Source organism: Buteo buteo, chromosome 30, assembly GCF_964188355.1.
Source record: "Buteo buteo chromosome 30, bButBut1.hap1.1, whole genome shotgun sequence".
In the NCBI taxonomy this organism is placed as follows: Eukaryota; Metazoa; Chordata; class Aves; order Accipitriformes; family Accipitridae; genus Buteo; species Buteo buteo.
The window spans coordinates 643,585-654,893 of NC_134200.1; the positions used below are offsets into that span (position 1 = coordinate 643,585).

Here is an 11,309-nt window from a genome sequence, read left to right on the forward strand (position 1 = left end):
GTGACCTCACTGGATCCCGGGTCTCCGTGAATTATGTCAGCAGATCCTGGGTCTCCCCGGGTGACGTCAGCGGATCTTGGATCGTCCCGGGTGACCTCACGGGATCCCAGGTCTCCCCGGGTGACGGCAGCAGGTCCCGGGTGACCTCCCCGGGTGACGTCAGCGGATCCTGGGCCTCCCCCAGTGACATCAGCGGATCCCGGGTCTCTCCGGGTGACATCAGCGGATCCCAGGTCTCCCCAGGTGACGTCAGCAGATCCCGGGTGACCTCACGGGTCCCCCCGGGTGACATCAGCGGATCCCCGGTGACCTCATTGGATCCCGGGTCTCTCCCCGCCCCCTCCCCCGGGAGCGTCCCGGTCTCCTGGCAGCCGTGACGTCAGGGCTGCGACGTCACACGCCCCCCCCTCCCCTCCCCTCCCCGCCGGCGTCATCGCCCTGATGACGTCACCGCGGGGAAGCGGGCCTGCGAGAGGAGCCCCGCCCCCTTGCGGTCAAGCCCCGCCCCCTTCCCCTCCGGCTCCGCCCCCCGGGGCGGCGGTTCCGCCACGCTCAACATGGCGCCCGTCTCCACGGCAACCGCGCGGAGGGGTAAAGGGGGGGGTCACTTCCGCCACGCCGCAGGTGGCGGCGGGGGCGGGCCGGGGCGCGCCTGCGCGGTGGGGCGGGCGCTCTTAAAGGGGAAGTGCCCGGCGGGAGCAATGGCCGGGCCGGGGCCGGGGTCTGGGCGGGGTCTGGGCCGGGGTCCGGGTCCGGGTCCGGGTCCGGCCCGTACGTGTACGAGCTGCCCGCCTGGCTCATGTGCAGCTTCTGCCGCCTGATGGACGCGCTGAACCGGTCGGACTGGGAGCGCTTCGGTGAGGACTGGGGGGGGCACTGGGAGGCGCTGGACGGGGCTGAGGTGGACCGGGAGGCGCTGGGAAGGCTCCGGGTGGACCGGGAGGCAGTGGAAGCGTCCGGGGATGGGCTGGGATGGGCTGGGAATGGGCTGGGATGGAGTAGGCTGGCAGCAGGTGGCACTGGGATGGACTGGGATGGAGTGGAAGTGTCTGGGGATGGACTGGGATGGACTGGGATGCCATGAAAGTGTCTGGGGATGGACTGGGATGGACTGGGATGCCATGAAAGTGTCTGGGGATGGACTGGGATGGGCTGGGATGGACTGGGATGGAGTGGAAGTGTCTGGGGATGGACTGGGATGGACTGGGATGTAGTGGAAGCGTCTGGGAATGGCACTGGGATGGACTGGGATGGAGTGGAAGTGTCTGGGGATGGACTGGGATGGACTGGGATGGACTGGGATGTAGTGGAAGCGTCTGGGAATGGCACTGGGATGGACTGGGATGGAGTGGAAGTGTCTGGGGATGGACTGGGATGGACTGGGATGTAGTGGAAGCGTCTGGGAATGGCACTGGGATGGACTGGGCTGGGCTGGGATGCCGTGGGACACCTGACGGGCTGTCTGGGGACACTGGGATGGACTGGGATGTAGTGGAAGTGTCTGGGGATGGACTGGGATGGACTGGGATGGAGTGGAAGTGTCTGGGATGGACTGGGTTGGACTGGGATGTAGTGGAAGGGTCTGGGAATGGCACTGGGATGGGCTGGGATGGAGTGGGATGCCGTGGGACACCTGCCGGGGCTGTCTGGGGACACTGGGATGGACTGGGATGGACTGGGAGGCAGCGGGTCTGGCCGTGGGTGGCACCGGGCTGGACTGGGAGGCAGGGGCTGCTCCGCGGGCGGCACTGGGCCGGAGCACTGGGAGCACTGGTGCGGCGCATGCGGCAGCGTCGCGGCTGGTGCCGGAGCAGGCCGAGCTGCGTCTGGCGGCGGCCGGCCCCGGCCCCACGGCCTCGGTGCTGTGGGGCTGGGCCCAGCGCAACGGGCGCCTGCGGGACCTGCTGGACCTGCTGCGGGGGCTGCGGCTGCTGCGGGCGCACGACATGCTGGCCGCCTGTGAGAACCCCCCCCCCCCGCCACGGGACCCCCCTCTGGGAACCCCCCACGGGACCCCCGAGCCCTCCAGGACCCCCCAGTATCCCCCAGTGTCCCCCAAGACCCCCCCCCGGGACCTGTAAGAACCGCCCCCGACCCTAAAGATGTCTCTGGGACCCCCCCAGTATCCCCCAGAGCCCCCAAGACCCCCCCCCGGACCCCAAAGCGTGCCACTGGGACCCCCCCAAGCCCTCCAGGACCCCCCCAGTATCCCCCAGAGCCCCCCAAGACCCCCCCTGGGACCCCTGAGCCCTCCAGGACCCCCCCACTATCCCCCAGAGCCCCCCAAGACCCCCCCCAGGACCTGTAAGACCCCCCCCAGACCCCAAAGATGCCCTGGGACCCCCCCAAGCCCTCCAGGACCCCCCCAGTATCCCCCAGAGCCCCCCAAGACCCCCCCCCCGGGACCCCCAAGCCCTCCAGGACCCCCCAGTATCCCCCAGTGTCCCCCAAGACCCCCCGTGGGACCTGCAAGACCTCCCAGGATCCCAAAGATGCCCCTGGGACCCCCCCCAAGCCCACCAGGATCTCCCCAAGACCCCCAGATCCCTGTTGAACCCCTCTGGGACCCCCCCGGGACCCCCCCCAGGACCCCAGAGCCCCCCAAGACCCCCCCCAGTATCCCCCAGAGTCCCCCAAATCCCCCCCCGCACCCCAAAGATGCCCCTGGGACCCCCCCCGAGCCCACCAGGATCTCCCCAAGACCCCCAGATCCCTGCTGAACCCCTCTGAGACCCCCCCCAGTCCCTGCTGGACCCCCCCATGGGACTCCCAGACCCCCCCCCCAAACCCTCTGGGACCCCCCCCTTGCCTGACCCCGCTGTGTCCCCAGGGTACCCCGGCCTGGCCTCCCCCACGGACCCCCCCTCGCTGCCCCCCATGGACCCCCCGTGCTCTCCATGACCCCAGCCCGCGGCTGCGCCCCACGGCCCCCCCGGGCCCCCCTCGAATGCCAGCACCACCTCCGCCTGGGACCCCCCAAAACGGCCCCCCCCAGGTAATGTCCCAAAAGGGGAGGGGGTGCTGATGGGGGGACACACACACACACGAGAGCCTCTGCTCCCCCCCCCCCCAAAAACTGACCCCATTCCCCCCCCCAGAGCCGTCCCTGCCTCTCCCAGGGCCCCCCCCCAGCGCCCTCCTCAGCACCCCAGCCTGGCCCCCCCATTCCCAGACCCCCCGTCCCCCCCTGACCAGGTATGGGGCTGGGGGGGGGGTAATTGGGGGGGTTGGGGGGGGTCTGAGGGGGTGGGGGGGCTATTGCGGGGCTCCCTGGAGGGCAGTGGGGTATTTGGGGGGGGGACGGGGGGGCACTTGGGGGGGTCTCTGGGGAGGTCTGGAGGGTGGGGGGGGCTTTGGGATACCCTGGGGGGGGCTGGGGGGTATTTGGCACATATTGGGGGGGATTTGGGGGGTTGTGGGGGTCCCTGGGGGCATTTGGGGGGGCGTGGGGGGGGGTGTTTGGGGGGCCCTGGGGGTATTTGGGGGGTTATGGGGGGTCCTGGGGGTATTTGGGGGGCTGTGGGGGCCCTGGGTGTATGTGGGGGGTATTTGGGGGGCCCTGGGGGTATGTGGAGGGTATTTGGGGGGCCCTGGGGGCATTTGGGGGGGCTGTGGGGGTATGTAGAGGGTATTGGGGGGTATTTGGGGGGCCCTGGGGGTATTTGGGGGGTTATGGGGAGGGTATTTGGGGGGGCCGTGGGGGGTATTTGGGGGATTATTGGGGGTCCTGGGGGTATTTGGGGGGGCCTGGGGTTATGTGGAGGGTATTTGGGAGACCCTGGGGTATTTGGGGGGCTCTGGGGGGCCCTGGGGCATTTGGGGGGTATTTGGGGGGGCTGTGGGAGGCCCTGGGGGTATTTGGGGGGTATTTGGGGTTCCTGGGGGTATTTGGGGGGGCTCTGGAGGTATGTGGAGGGTATTTGGGGGGCTCTGGGGGTATGTGGAGGGTATTTGGGGGGCTGTGGGGGGTCCTGGGGTTATCTGGGGGGTTACGGGGGGTCCTGGGGTTATTTGGGGGGGTATTGGGGGGTCCTGGGGTATTTGGGGGGGCTGTGGGGGGCCCTGGGGGTACTTGGGGGGCCCTAGGGGCATTCGGGGGGCTGTGGAGGGGTATTTGGGGGGTCCCTGGGGGGTATTTGGGGTCCCTGGGGGTCTGCCCCATGGCCCCCCCCCCCCCGGCAGGTGCTGGCCTCGCTGTGCTCGTCCCTGGCGTCGCTGAGCCCCGGCCCCCCCCCCCCGCCCCGCGCCCCCGTCGCCCCCCCGGCCCCCCGGCCCTTCTGCTGGCGGCTGGCGGAGCTGGCGGGGGCCACGGGGGGGTTCGCCGACACCCACAAGGTGGGCGAGGGGGGGTTCGGGGTGGTCTATCGCGCCCGCCTGCGCCACACCGACTACGCCGTCAAGCGCCTGCGGCAGGTACGGGGGGCGGGGGGGGCACCGGACCCAACTGGGACCCCCCCGTGTCCCCATATCCCCCCCAGGACCCCCCCGTGTCCCCATGTCCCTGTTGGGGACCCCCCCCATTTCCCCATTTTCCCCCCCAGGACCCCCCCATGTCCCCATGTCCCCCCCAGGACCCCCATGTGTCCCCATGTCCTTTCTGGGGACCCCCCCCATGTCCCCATATCCCCCCAGGACTGCCCCGTGTCCCCATACCCCCCCCGGACCCCCACATGTCCCCATGTCCCTGTTGGGGACCCCCCCCATTTCCCCATATTCCCCCCCCAGGACCCTCATGTGTCCCCATGTCCTTTCTGGGGACCCCCCCCATGTCCCCATATTCCGCCCCAGGACCCCCCCATGTCCCCATATCCCCCCTTGGACCCCCCCTGTGTCCCCATACTCCCCCCCAGGACCCCCCCGTGTCCCCATGTCCCTGTTGGGGACCCCCCCCATTTCCCCATTTTCCCCCCAGGACCCCCCCCGTGTCCCCATGTCCCCACGTCCCTCCTGGGGACCCCCCCATGTCCTTATATCCCCCCCCAGGACCCCCATGTGTCCCCACATCCCTTCTGGGACCCCCCCCCATGTCCTTATATCCCCCCCCAGACCCCCACATGTCCCCACGTCCCTGCTGGAGACCCCCCCATGTCCCCATATTCCCCCCCGGGACCCCCCCTGTGTCCCCATATTCCCCCCCCAGGACCGCCGTTGTGTCCCCACATCCTCACCAGGGACCCCCCCCGGTGTCCCCACGCCCCCATAGCCCCCCCCCGGGACCCCCACCTGGCCCCATAGCCCCAACCCAGGGTCCCCACCGTGTGTCCCCCCCCCCAGGACGCCGACCTCGACTGGGGCGTCCTCGTTAACAGCTTCCTCACCGAGACAGAGAAGCTCTCGCGGTAATTAGGGGGGGGGGAATGTGGGGGGCTCAGGGGGGGTCCTTGGGGCTTGGGGGGGGGGGTCCTGAGTGCATTGGGAGGCATTTTGGGGGGGGGGCTGGGGGATAAATGGATGCTGGGGGGTCCTGAGGGAGTTGGGGGGTCCTGAGGGGATTGGGGGGGGGGTCCCAGCACCCCCAGTCCCTAGAGTGAAGCCCCCCCCCCCCCCCCGCAGGTACCGGCACCCCAATATCGTGGAGCTGTCGGGGGTCTGCGCCGAGGGGGCACTTTTGCCTCGTCTACGTCTTCATGCCCAACGGGTCCCTGGAGCAGCGCCTGGGGGCGCAGGTTTGCGGGGGGGGGGGCTGGGGTACCCCCCCCACGGGCTGCGTGTCCCCCCCCCTGAGGTTTCGGGGGGGGTGTGGGGTGTTCTCGGGAGGGTTTGGGGTCCCTACGGGCGTCTGGGACCCCAGGGATAAGGGGGGGGGTCAGTGGGGGAGGTTTGGGGGGGTCTCTGGGGCAGGTTGGGGGGGTCCTGGGGTATTTTGAGCGGCTCGGGGGGGGTCCTTTAGGGCCTGAGGGGAGATGTGGGGTTTTGGGGGGGGTCCCCCGGGGGAGGTTTGGGGGTCCCTGGGGTGTCTCGAGCAGCTGGGGGGGGGTCTTTAGGGCCACAGGGGGGACACTCAGGGTGGATTTTGGGGTGCCCTGAGGCCACAGGGGAGGTGGGGGGGGGGGGGTTTGGGGGACCCAGGGCTCCATGGGGCAGTTTGGGGGGGGGCTGACGCCCCCCGTGTCCCCCCCCCCAGTGCCCCCAGCCCCCCCTGACGTGGGCCAGCGCCTGCACGTGCTGCTGGGGACGGCCGCGAGCCCTCCAGTTCCTGCACCGCGACACCCCCGCGCTGGTGCACGGCGACGTCAAGAGGTGGGGGGCTCGGGGGGGGGGGGCTTTAAGGGCTTTGGGGGGGCTCTGGGGTAGCTGGGGGGGCTCTGAGGGCTTTGAGGGGGCTTTGGGGTACCTGGGGGGGCTCTGAGGGGCTTTGGGGGGGCTTTAGGGGGTCGCTGGGGGGGCTTTGGGGTACCTGGGGGGCTCTGAGGGCTTTGGGGGGCTCTAAGGGTCTCTGGGGGGCTTTGGGGTACCCCAGGGGGGCTCTGGGGTAGCTGGGGGGCTCTGAGGGGCTTTGGGGGGGGCTTTGGGGTACCTGGGGGGGCTCTGAGGGGCTTTGGGGGGGCTTTAGGGGGTCGCTGGGGGGGCTTTGGGGTACCTGGGGGGCTCTGAGGGGCTTTGGGGGGGCTCTAAGGGGTCTCTGGGGGGGCTTTGGGGTACCCCAGGGGGGCTCTGGGGTAGCTGGGGGGGCTCTGAGGGGCTTTGGGGGGGCTTTGGGGTACCTGGGGGGGGCTCTGAGGGGCTTTGGGGGGGCTTTAGGGGGTCGCTGGGGGGGCTTTGGGGTACCTGGGGGGGCTCTGAGGGGCTTTGGGGGGGCTCTAAGGGGTCTCTGGGGGGGCTTTGGGGTACCCCAGGGGGGCCTCTGGGGTAGCTGGGGGGCTCTGAGGGGCTTTGGGGGGGCTTTGGGGTACCTGGGGGGCTCTGAGGGGCTTGGGGGGGCTTTTAGGGGGTCTCGGGGGGGGCTTTGGGGTACCTGGGGGGGCTCTGAGGGGCTTTGGGGGGGCTCTAAGGGGTCTCTGGGGGGGCTTTGGGGTACCCCAGGGGGGCTCTGGGGTAGCTGGGGGGGCTCTGAGGGGCTTTGGGGGGCTTTGAGGGGCTCTGAGGGGCTTTAGGGGGGCTCTGGAGGGCTTTGGGGGGGCTTTGGGGGCTCTATGGGGTCTCTGGGGGGGCTTTGGGCTACCCAGGGGGGCTCTGGGTTATCGGGGGGGGGCTCTGAACAGCTTTGGGGGGGGCTTTGGGGTCTCTAGGGGGGCTCTGGGGTATCTAGGGGGGCACTGAGGGGCTTTGGGGGGCTCTACGGGTCTCTGGGTTACCTGGGGGGGCTCTGAGGGGCTTTGGGGGGGCTTTGGGGAAGCCCAGAGGGGCTGTGAGGAGCTTTGGGGGGCTTTGGGGCACCTGGGGGGCTCTGAGGGGCTTTTTGGGGGGTTTTGGGGTACCTGGGGGGGCCCCAAGGGCTTTGGGGGGGGCTCTGGGGGTCTCGGGGGGGGCTTTGGAGTACCCCAGGGGGACTCTGGGGCATCGGGGGGGCTCTGAGGGGCTTTGGGGGGCTCTGGGGGGGCTTTGGGTGCAGCAGGAAGGGTCACCCCCCCTGGGGGGGGGGGGGGGATTTGGGACGCCCCCCGACCCCTTTCTGCCCCCCCCCCCAGCTCCAACATCCTGCTGGACGCGGGGCTGAGCCCCCGGCTGAGCGATTTCGGGCTGGCGCGAGCCCCCCGGGGGGGCGGGGGGGGCCGCAGCGGCACTTTGGGGGGGTCCCGCACCCTACGGGGTACCCTGGCCTACCTCCCCCCGAATATCTCCAAGGGGGGGCCCTGACCCCACCCTCGACACCTACAGCTTCGGCGTGGTAAGTGGGGGGACCCCAAAATGGGGGGATGGGAGGACGGACACCCCCCCCCCCAAAAAAAAAATTGGGTTGGGGGGGGGGTCTGGGGGCTCCCGATCCAGCCTGAGCCCCCCCCCCAGGTGCTGCTGGAGGTGCTGACGGGGCGCCGGGCCATGGAGACGGACGCCCGCGGGCGGACCACCTACCTGGTGAGACCCCCCCCCCCGGGGACCCCCCACATCCCTGGGGTCCCCCAGAACCCCCCACCCCCCAAACTCCCCCCCCCCCCCCCAAGATTCCTGCTCCCCCCTGGGACCCCCAACACGCCCCAGGACCCTCAGTATTCTCTGGGGTCCCCCGATATATCGCTGGGGTCCACCGGGACCCCCCCCAAAAGCCCCCTGGCATTCCCCATTCCCCTCCATATCCCCCAGGACCCCCCCAATATCCCCCGGGATCCCCTGAGCCCCCCAATATCCCTCTGGGACCCCCCCCCAAATATCCTCCAGGGACCCCTGAGCCCCCCAGCACCCAGCACCCCCCATCCCCTTCAACATCCCCCTGGGGTTCCCCAAAGGCCCCCCCGGGACCCCAAATCCCCCTGGGATTCCCCAGACCCCCCCCCGGGACCCCAAATCCCCCTGGGGTTCCCCAAAAGCCCCCCCCTGGGACCCCAACATCCCCCTGGGATTCCCCAGAACCCCCCCAGGACCCCAAATCCCCCTGTGGTTCCCCAAAAGCCCCCCCCAGGACCCCAAATCCCCCTGGAATTCCCCAAAAGCCCCCCCAGGACCCCAAATCCCCCTGGGGTTCCCCAAAAGCCCCCCCAGGACCCCAAATCCCCCTGGGATTCCCCAAAAGCCCCCCCTGGGACCCCAAATCCCCCTGGGGTTCCCCAAAAGCCCCCCCCAGGACCCCAAATCCCCCTGGGATTCCCCAAAAGCCCCCCCAGGACCCCAAATCCCCCTGGGATTCCCCAGAGCCCCCCCCTGGGACCCCAACATCCCCCTGGGGTTCCCCAAAAGCCCCCCCAGGGACCCCAGCACCCCCCTGGCCCCCCGATCCCCTTCAACACCCCCCTGGGATTCCCCAGACCCCCCCCGGGACCCCAAATCCCCCTGGGGTTCCCCAAAAGCCCCCCCCAGGACCCCAAATCCACCTGGGATTCCCCAAAAGCCCCCCCCGGGACCCCAACATCCCCCTGGGATTCCCCAGACCCCCCCCTGGGACCCCAACATCCCCCTGGGATTCCCCAGACCCCCCCCCGGGACCCCAACATCCCCCTGGGATTCCCCAGAGCCCCCCCCAGGACCCCAAATCCCCCTGGAATTCCCCAAAAGCCCCCCCTGGGACCCCAACATCCCCCTGGGGTTCCCCAAAAGCCCACCCCCAGGACCCCAAATCCCCCTGGGATTCCCCAGAGCCCCCCCCTGGACCCCAACATCCCCCTGGGGTTCCCCAAAAGCCCCCCCCAGGACCCCAAATCCCCCTGGGACCCCCCCCAAATCACCCCTCTGCCCCCCCCCCCTTTCCCAATTCCCACCTTGATCCCCCCCCCCCCCCCCCCAAAACACCCTGCCTCCGCAGAAGGAGCTTCTGGATGATGACGAGGATGAAGATGGGGGGTCACCGGGGCCCCCCCCGGACCCCCGAGCCGGGTTGCCCCCCCCCGGTTTGGCAACCGCCCTGTCCCGCCTGGCCGCCCGCTGCCTTCATCGCCGCAGCAAGCGCCGGCCCCCCATGGCGCAGGTGGGTTTTTTGTTTTTTTTTTGGGGTGGGGGGGCCGCGGCGTGGGTGAGGGAACGCTTTACAACCCCCCCCCCAAAAAAAAATAATAAAAATAAAGGTGTACGAGGAGCTGGAGCGGCTACAAGAGGGGTCCCCCCCCAACCAGCCGGAGGAGAGCGAGGAAGAGGAGGAGGAGAAGATGGCGACCCCCCCGGGTTTGGTGATCAACGCGGCGCGGCGGCGGTTGATGGAACGCCTGGCGCTTTACCGGCAAGGCCGCCTCGACTCCATCGGCCTGTTGGCTTCGGACGGGGGGGGGACGGCCGCCATGGCCGCCCCCCGGCAGCCGGAGGAGAGCGACGACTCCCTGACGTGAAGGGGGGGGCGGGGGGGAAACACGTCGATTTGGGGGGAGACCACCCCAATAAACAACTTTTTTTTTTGTGTTTTTTTTTTCTTTTTTGTTCTCCTCGGCGGTTTTTCCCTGTCACGGTTCAGGGCGAGGAAGGAGACGGCGGCGTTTGTGTGTGAAGGGGGGGGGGGGTCGCGTGCGTTTATTTCCACGCGGGCGCCATTTTGTTTCCCTGCGAGATGGCGGCGTGGGGGATACGACCCCCTCCTCAACACCCCCCGACCCAAAATGGGGGGATACGACACCCCCAACCCCCCCCCAAAAAAAAAACCCCAAAACTTCCCCCCCCGGAGGGTATCGGGGGGGTTCGCGGCGGCCGTTTTCCCTCAGGTTGGCGCTGAGGGGGAGACGTCGTCCGCCATGATGGCGGCCGCGGTGAGGGGGGATGGCTCGCCCCCACCCCCGAAATCGAGCGCTCAGCGGCGTTTTGGGGGGACGGGGCAGGCGGAGAGGGGTTCGCCGGTGCGTTAAAAAGGGCTGAAACCGCGGGGGTTTGAACAACAACAGTAAAAAAAAGGTAAAAACCGTTAGGGGAGGGCGGTGCGCATGCGCGGGGAGGGAGGGGCGGGGCGGGGAGGCGCTGAGGGATGAGTGCGCATGCGCCGCCCCGCCCCTTCGGCTGCCGCGCATGCGCGCTGCCCGGCCGAGCCGTTAGGCGCCACCATCCGGGTCCTGGGAGGCGCCATCTTTGTGGCGGGTGGAGGAGACGCGTCCAAAATGGCGGCTCCCAAGAGCCAGTAGTCGGCGCGGCGGGCGGGCCCCTCTCGGCCTTTCGGCGCGGCGGCGGCGGGCCGGAGCGATCGGCGGCGGCGGGTGGAAGCGGCGCCCGGTGTTCGCGAACGGCGGCTGCCAACAGGTGCGGAGGGGGAAGGGAGCGGCGGGCCCCGGCGAGCGGCCGCATCCGGGTCCCGCGGCGGCCGCCATCTTGGGCAGCCGCGGCCGCTTCGACCTACCGCCTCCGCCATCTTGGGGCGCCGCATCCGGGCCTTTCCCCGGGGGAGCGCGGGAGGGAGACGGCGGGGCTGAGGGGGGGGGGGGGAGCGTTGGCGGGGAGGGGGGGGCCGCCCAACATCTTCCTTCCCCCCTCGGCCAGGCGCCGCCATCTTGTCCGCGCCCCGAGGAGGAGGAAGAGGAGGAGGAGGAGGCAGATCCGGGCGGCGCCATCTTGGGTCCTCCCCCCGCCTTCCACCTCCAGCCCCGCCCGCCCTTTTCCCAGAGCAGCGCGCCGCCATTTTGTGACCCCTCCTCCCCGCATCCGGGTAACCGGCCGCCTCGCCACCTTGGAGCCTTCCCGTTAGAGGAGCCGCACCCGGGTAAGGGCGGGAGGAAGGCGGGAGGGGGGGGGGTGTGTGTGTGTGGGGA

The 11,309-nt window shown here is 70.0% G+C and overlaps 1 protein-coding gene and 1 long non-coding RNA gene across 2 annotated transcripts; one reads left to right on the forward strand and one right to left on the reverse strand.

Annotated features, from left to right (window-relative positions):
• Positions 1 to 557: 557 nt before the first annotated feature.
• Positions 558 to 9,976, forward strand: IRAK1 (interleukin 1 receptor associated kinase 1). The gene is given in 15 exon segments (XM_075018479.1): positions 558 to 562; positions 625 to 857; positions 1,792 to 2,077; positions 2,831 to 2,995; positions 3,099 to 3,195; positions 4,183 to 4,413; positions 5,275 to 5,339; positions 5,554 to 5,598; positions 5,600 to 5,666; positions 6,125 to 6,240; positions 7,629 to 7,793; positions 7,795 to 7,828; positions 7,948 to 8,016; positions 9,395 to 9,556; positions 9,654 to 9,976. Coding segments are annotated over 15 exon segments (1,998 nt in total). The 3' UTR covers positions 9,912 to 9,976.
• Positions 1,104 to 1,763, reverse strand: LOC142025929 (uncharacterized). The gene is made up of 3 exons (XR_012648735.1): positions 1,596 to 1,763; positions 1,278 to 1,369; positions 1,104 to 1,235 (listed from the first exon to the last, which is right to left on the reverse strand). It is a non-coding gene; the product is annotated as an uncharacterized LOC142025929 (long non-coding RNA).
• Positions 9,977 to 11,309: the final 1,333 nt, after the last annotated feature.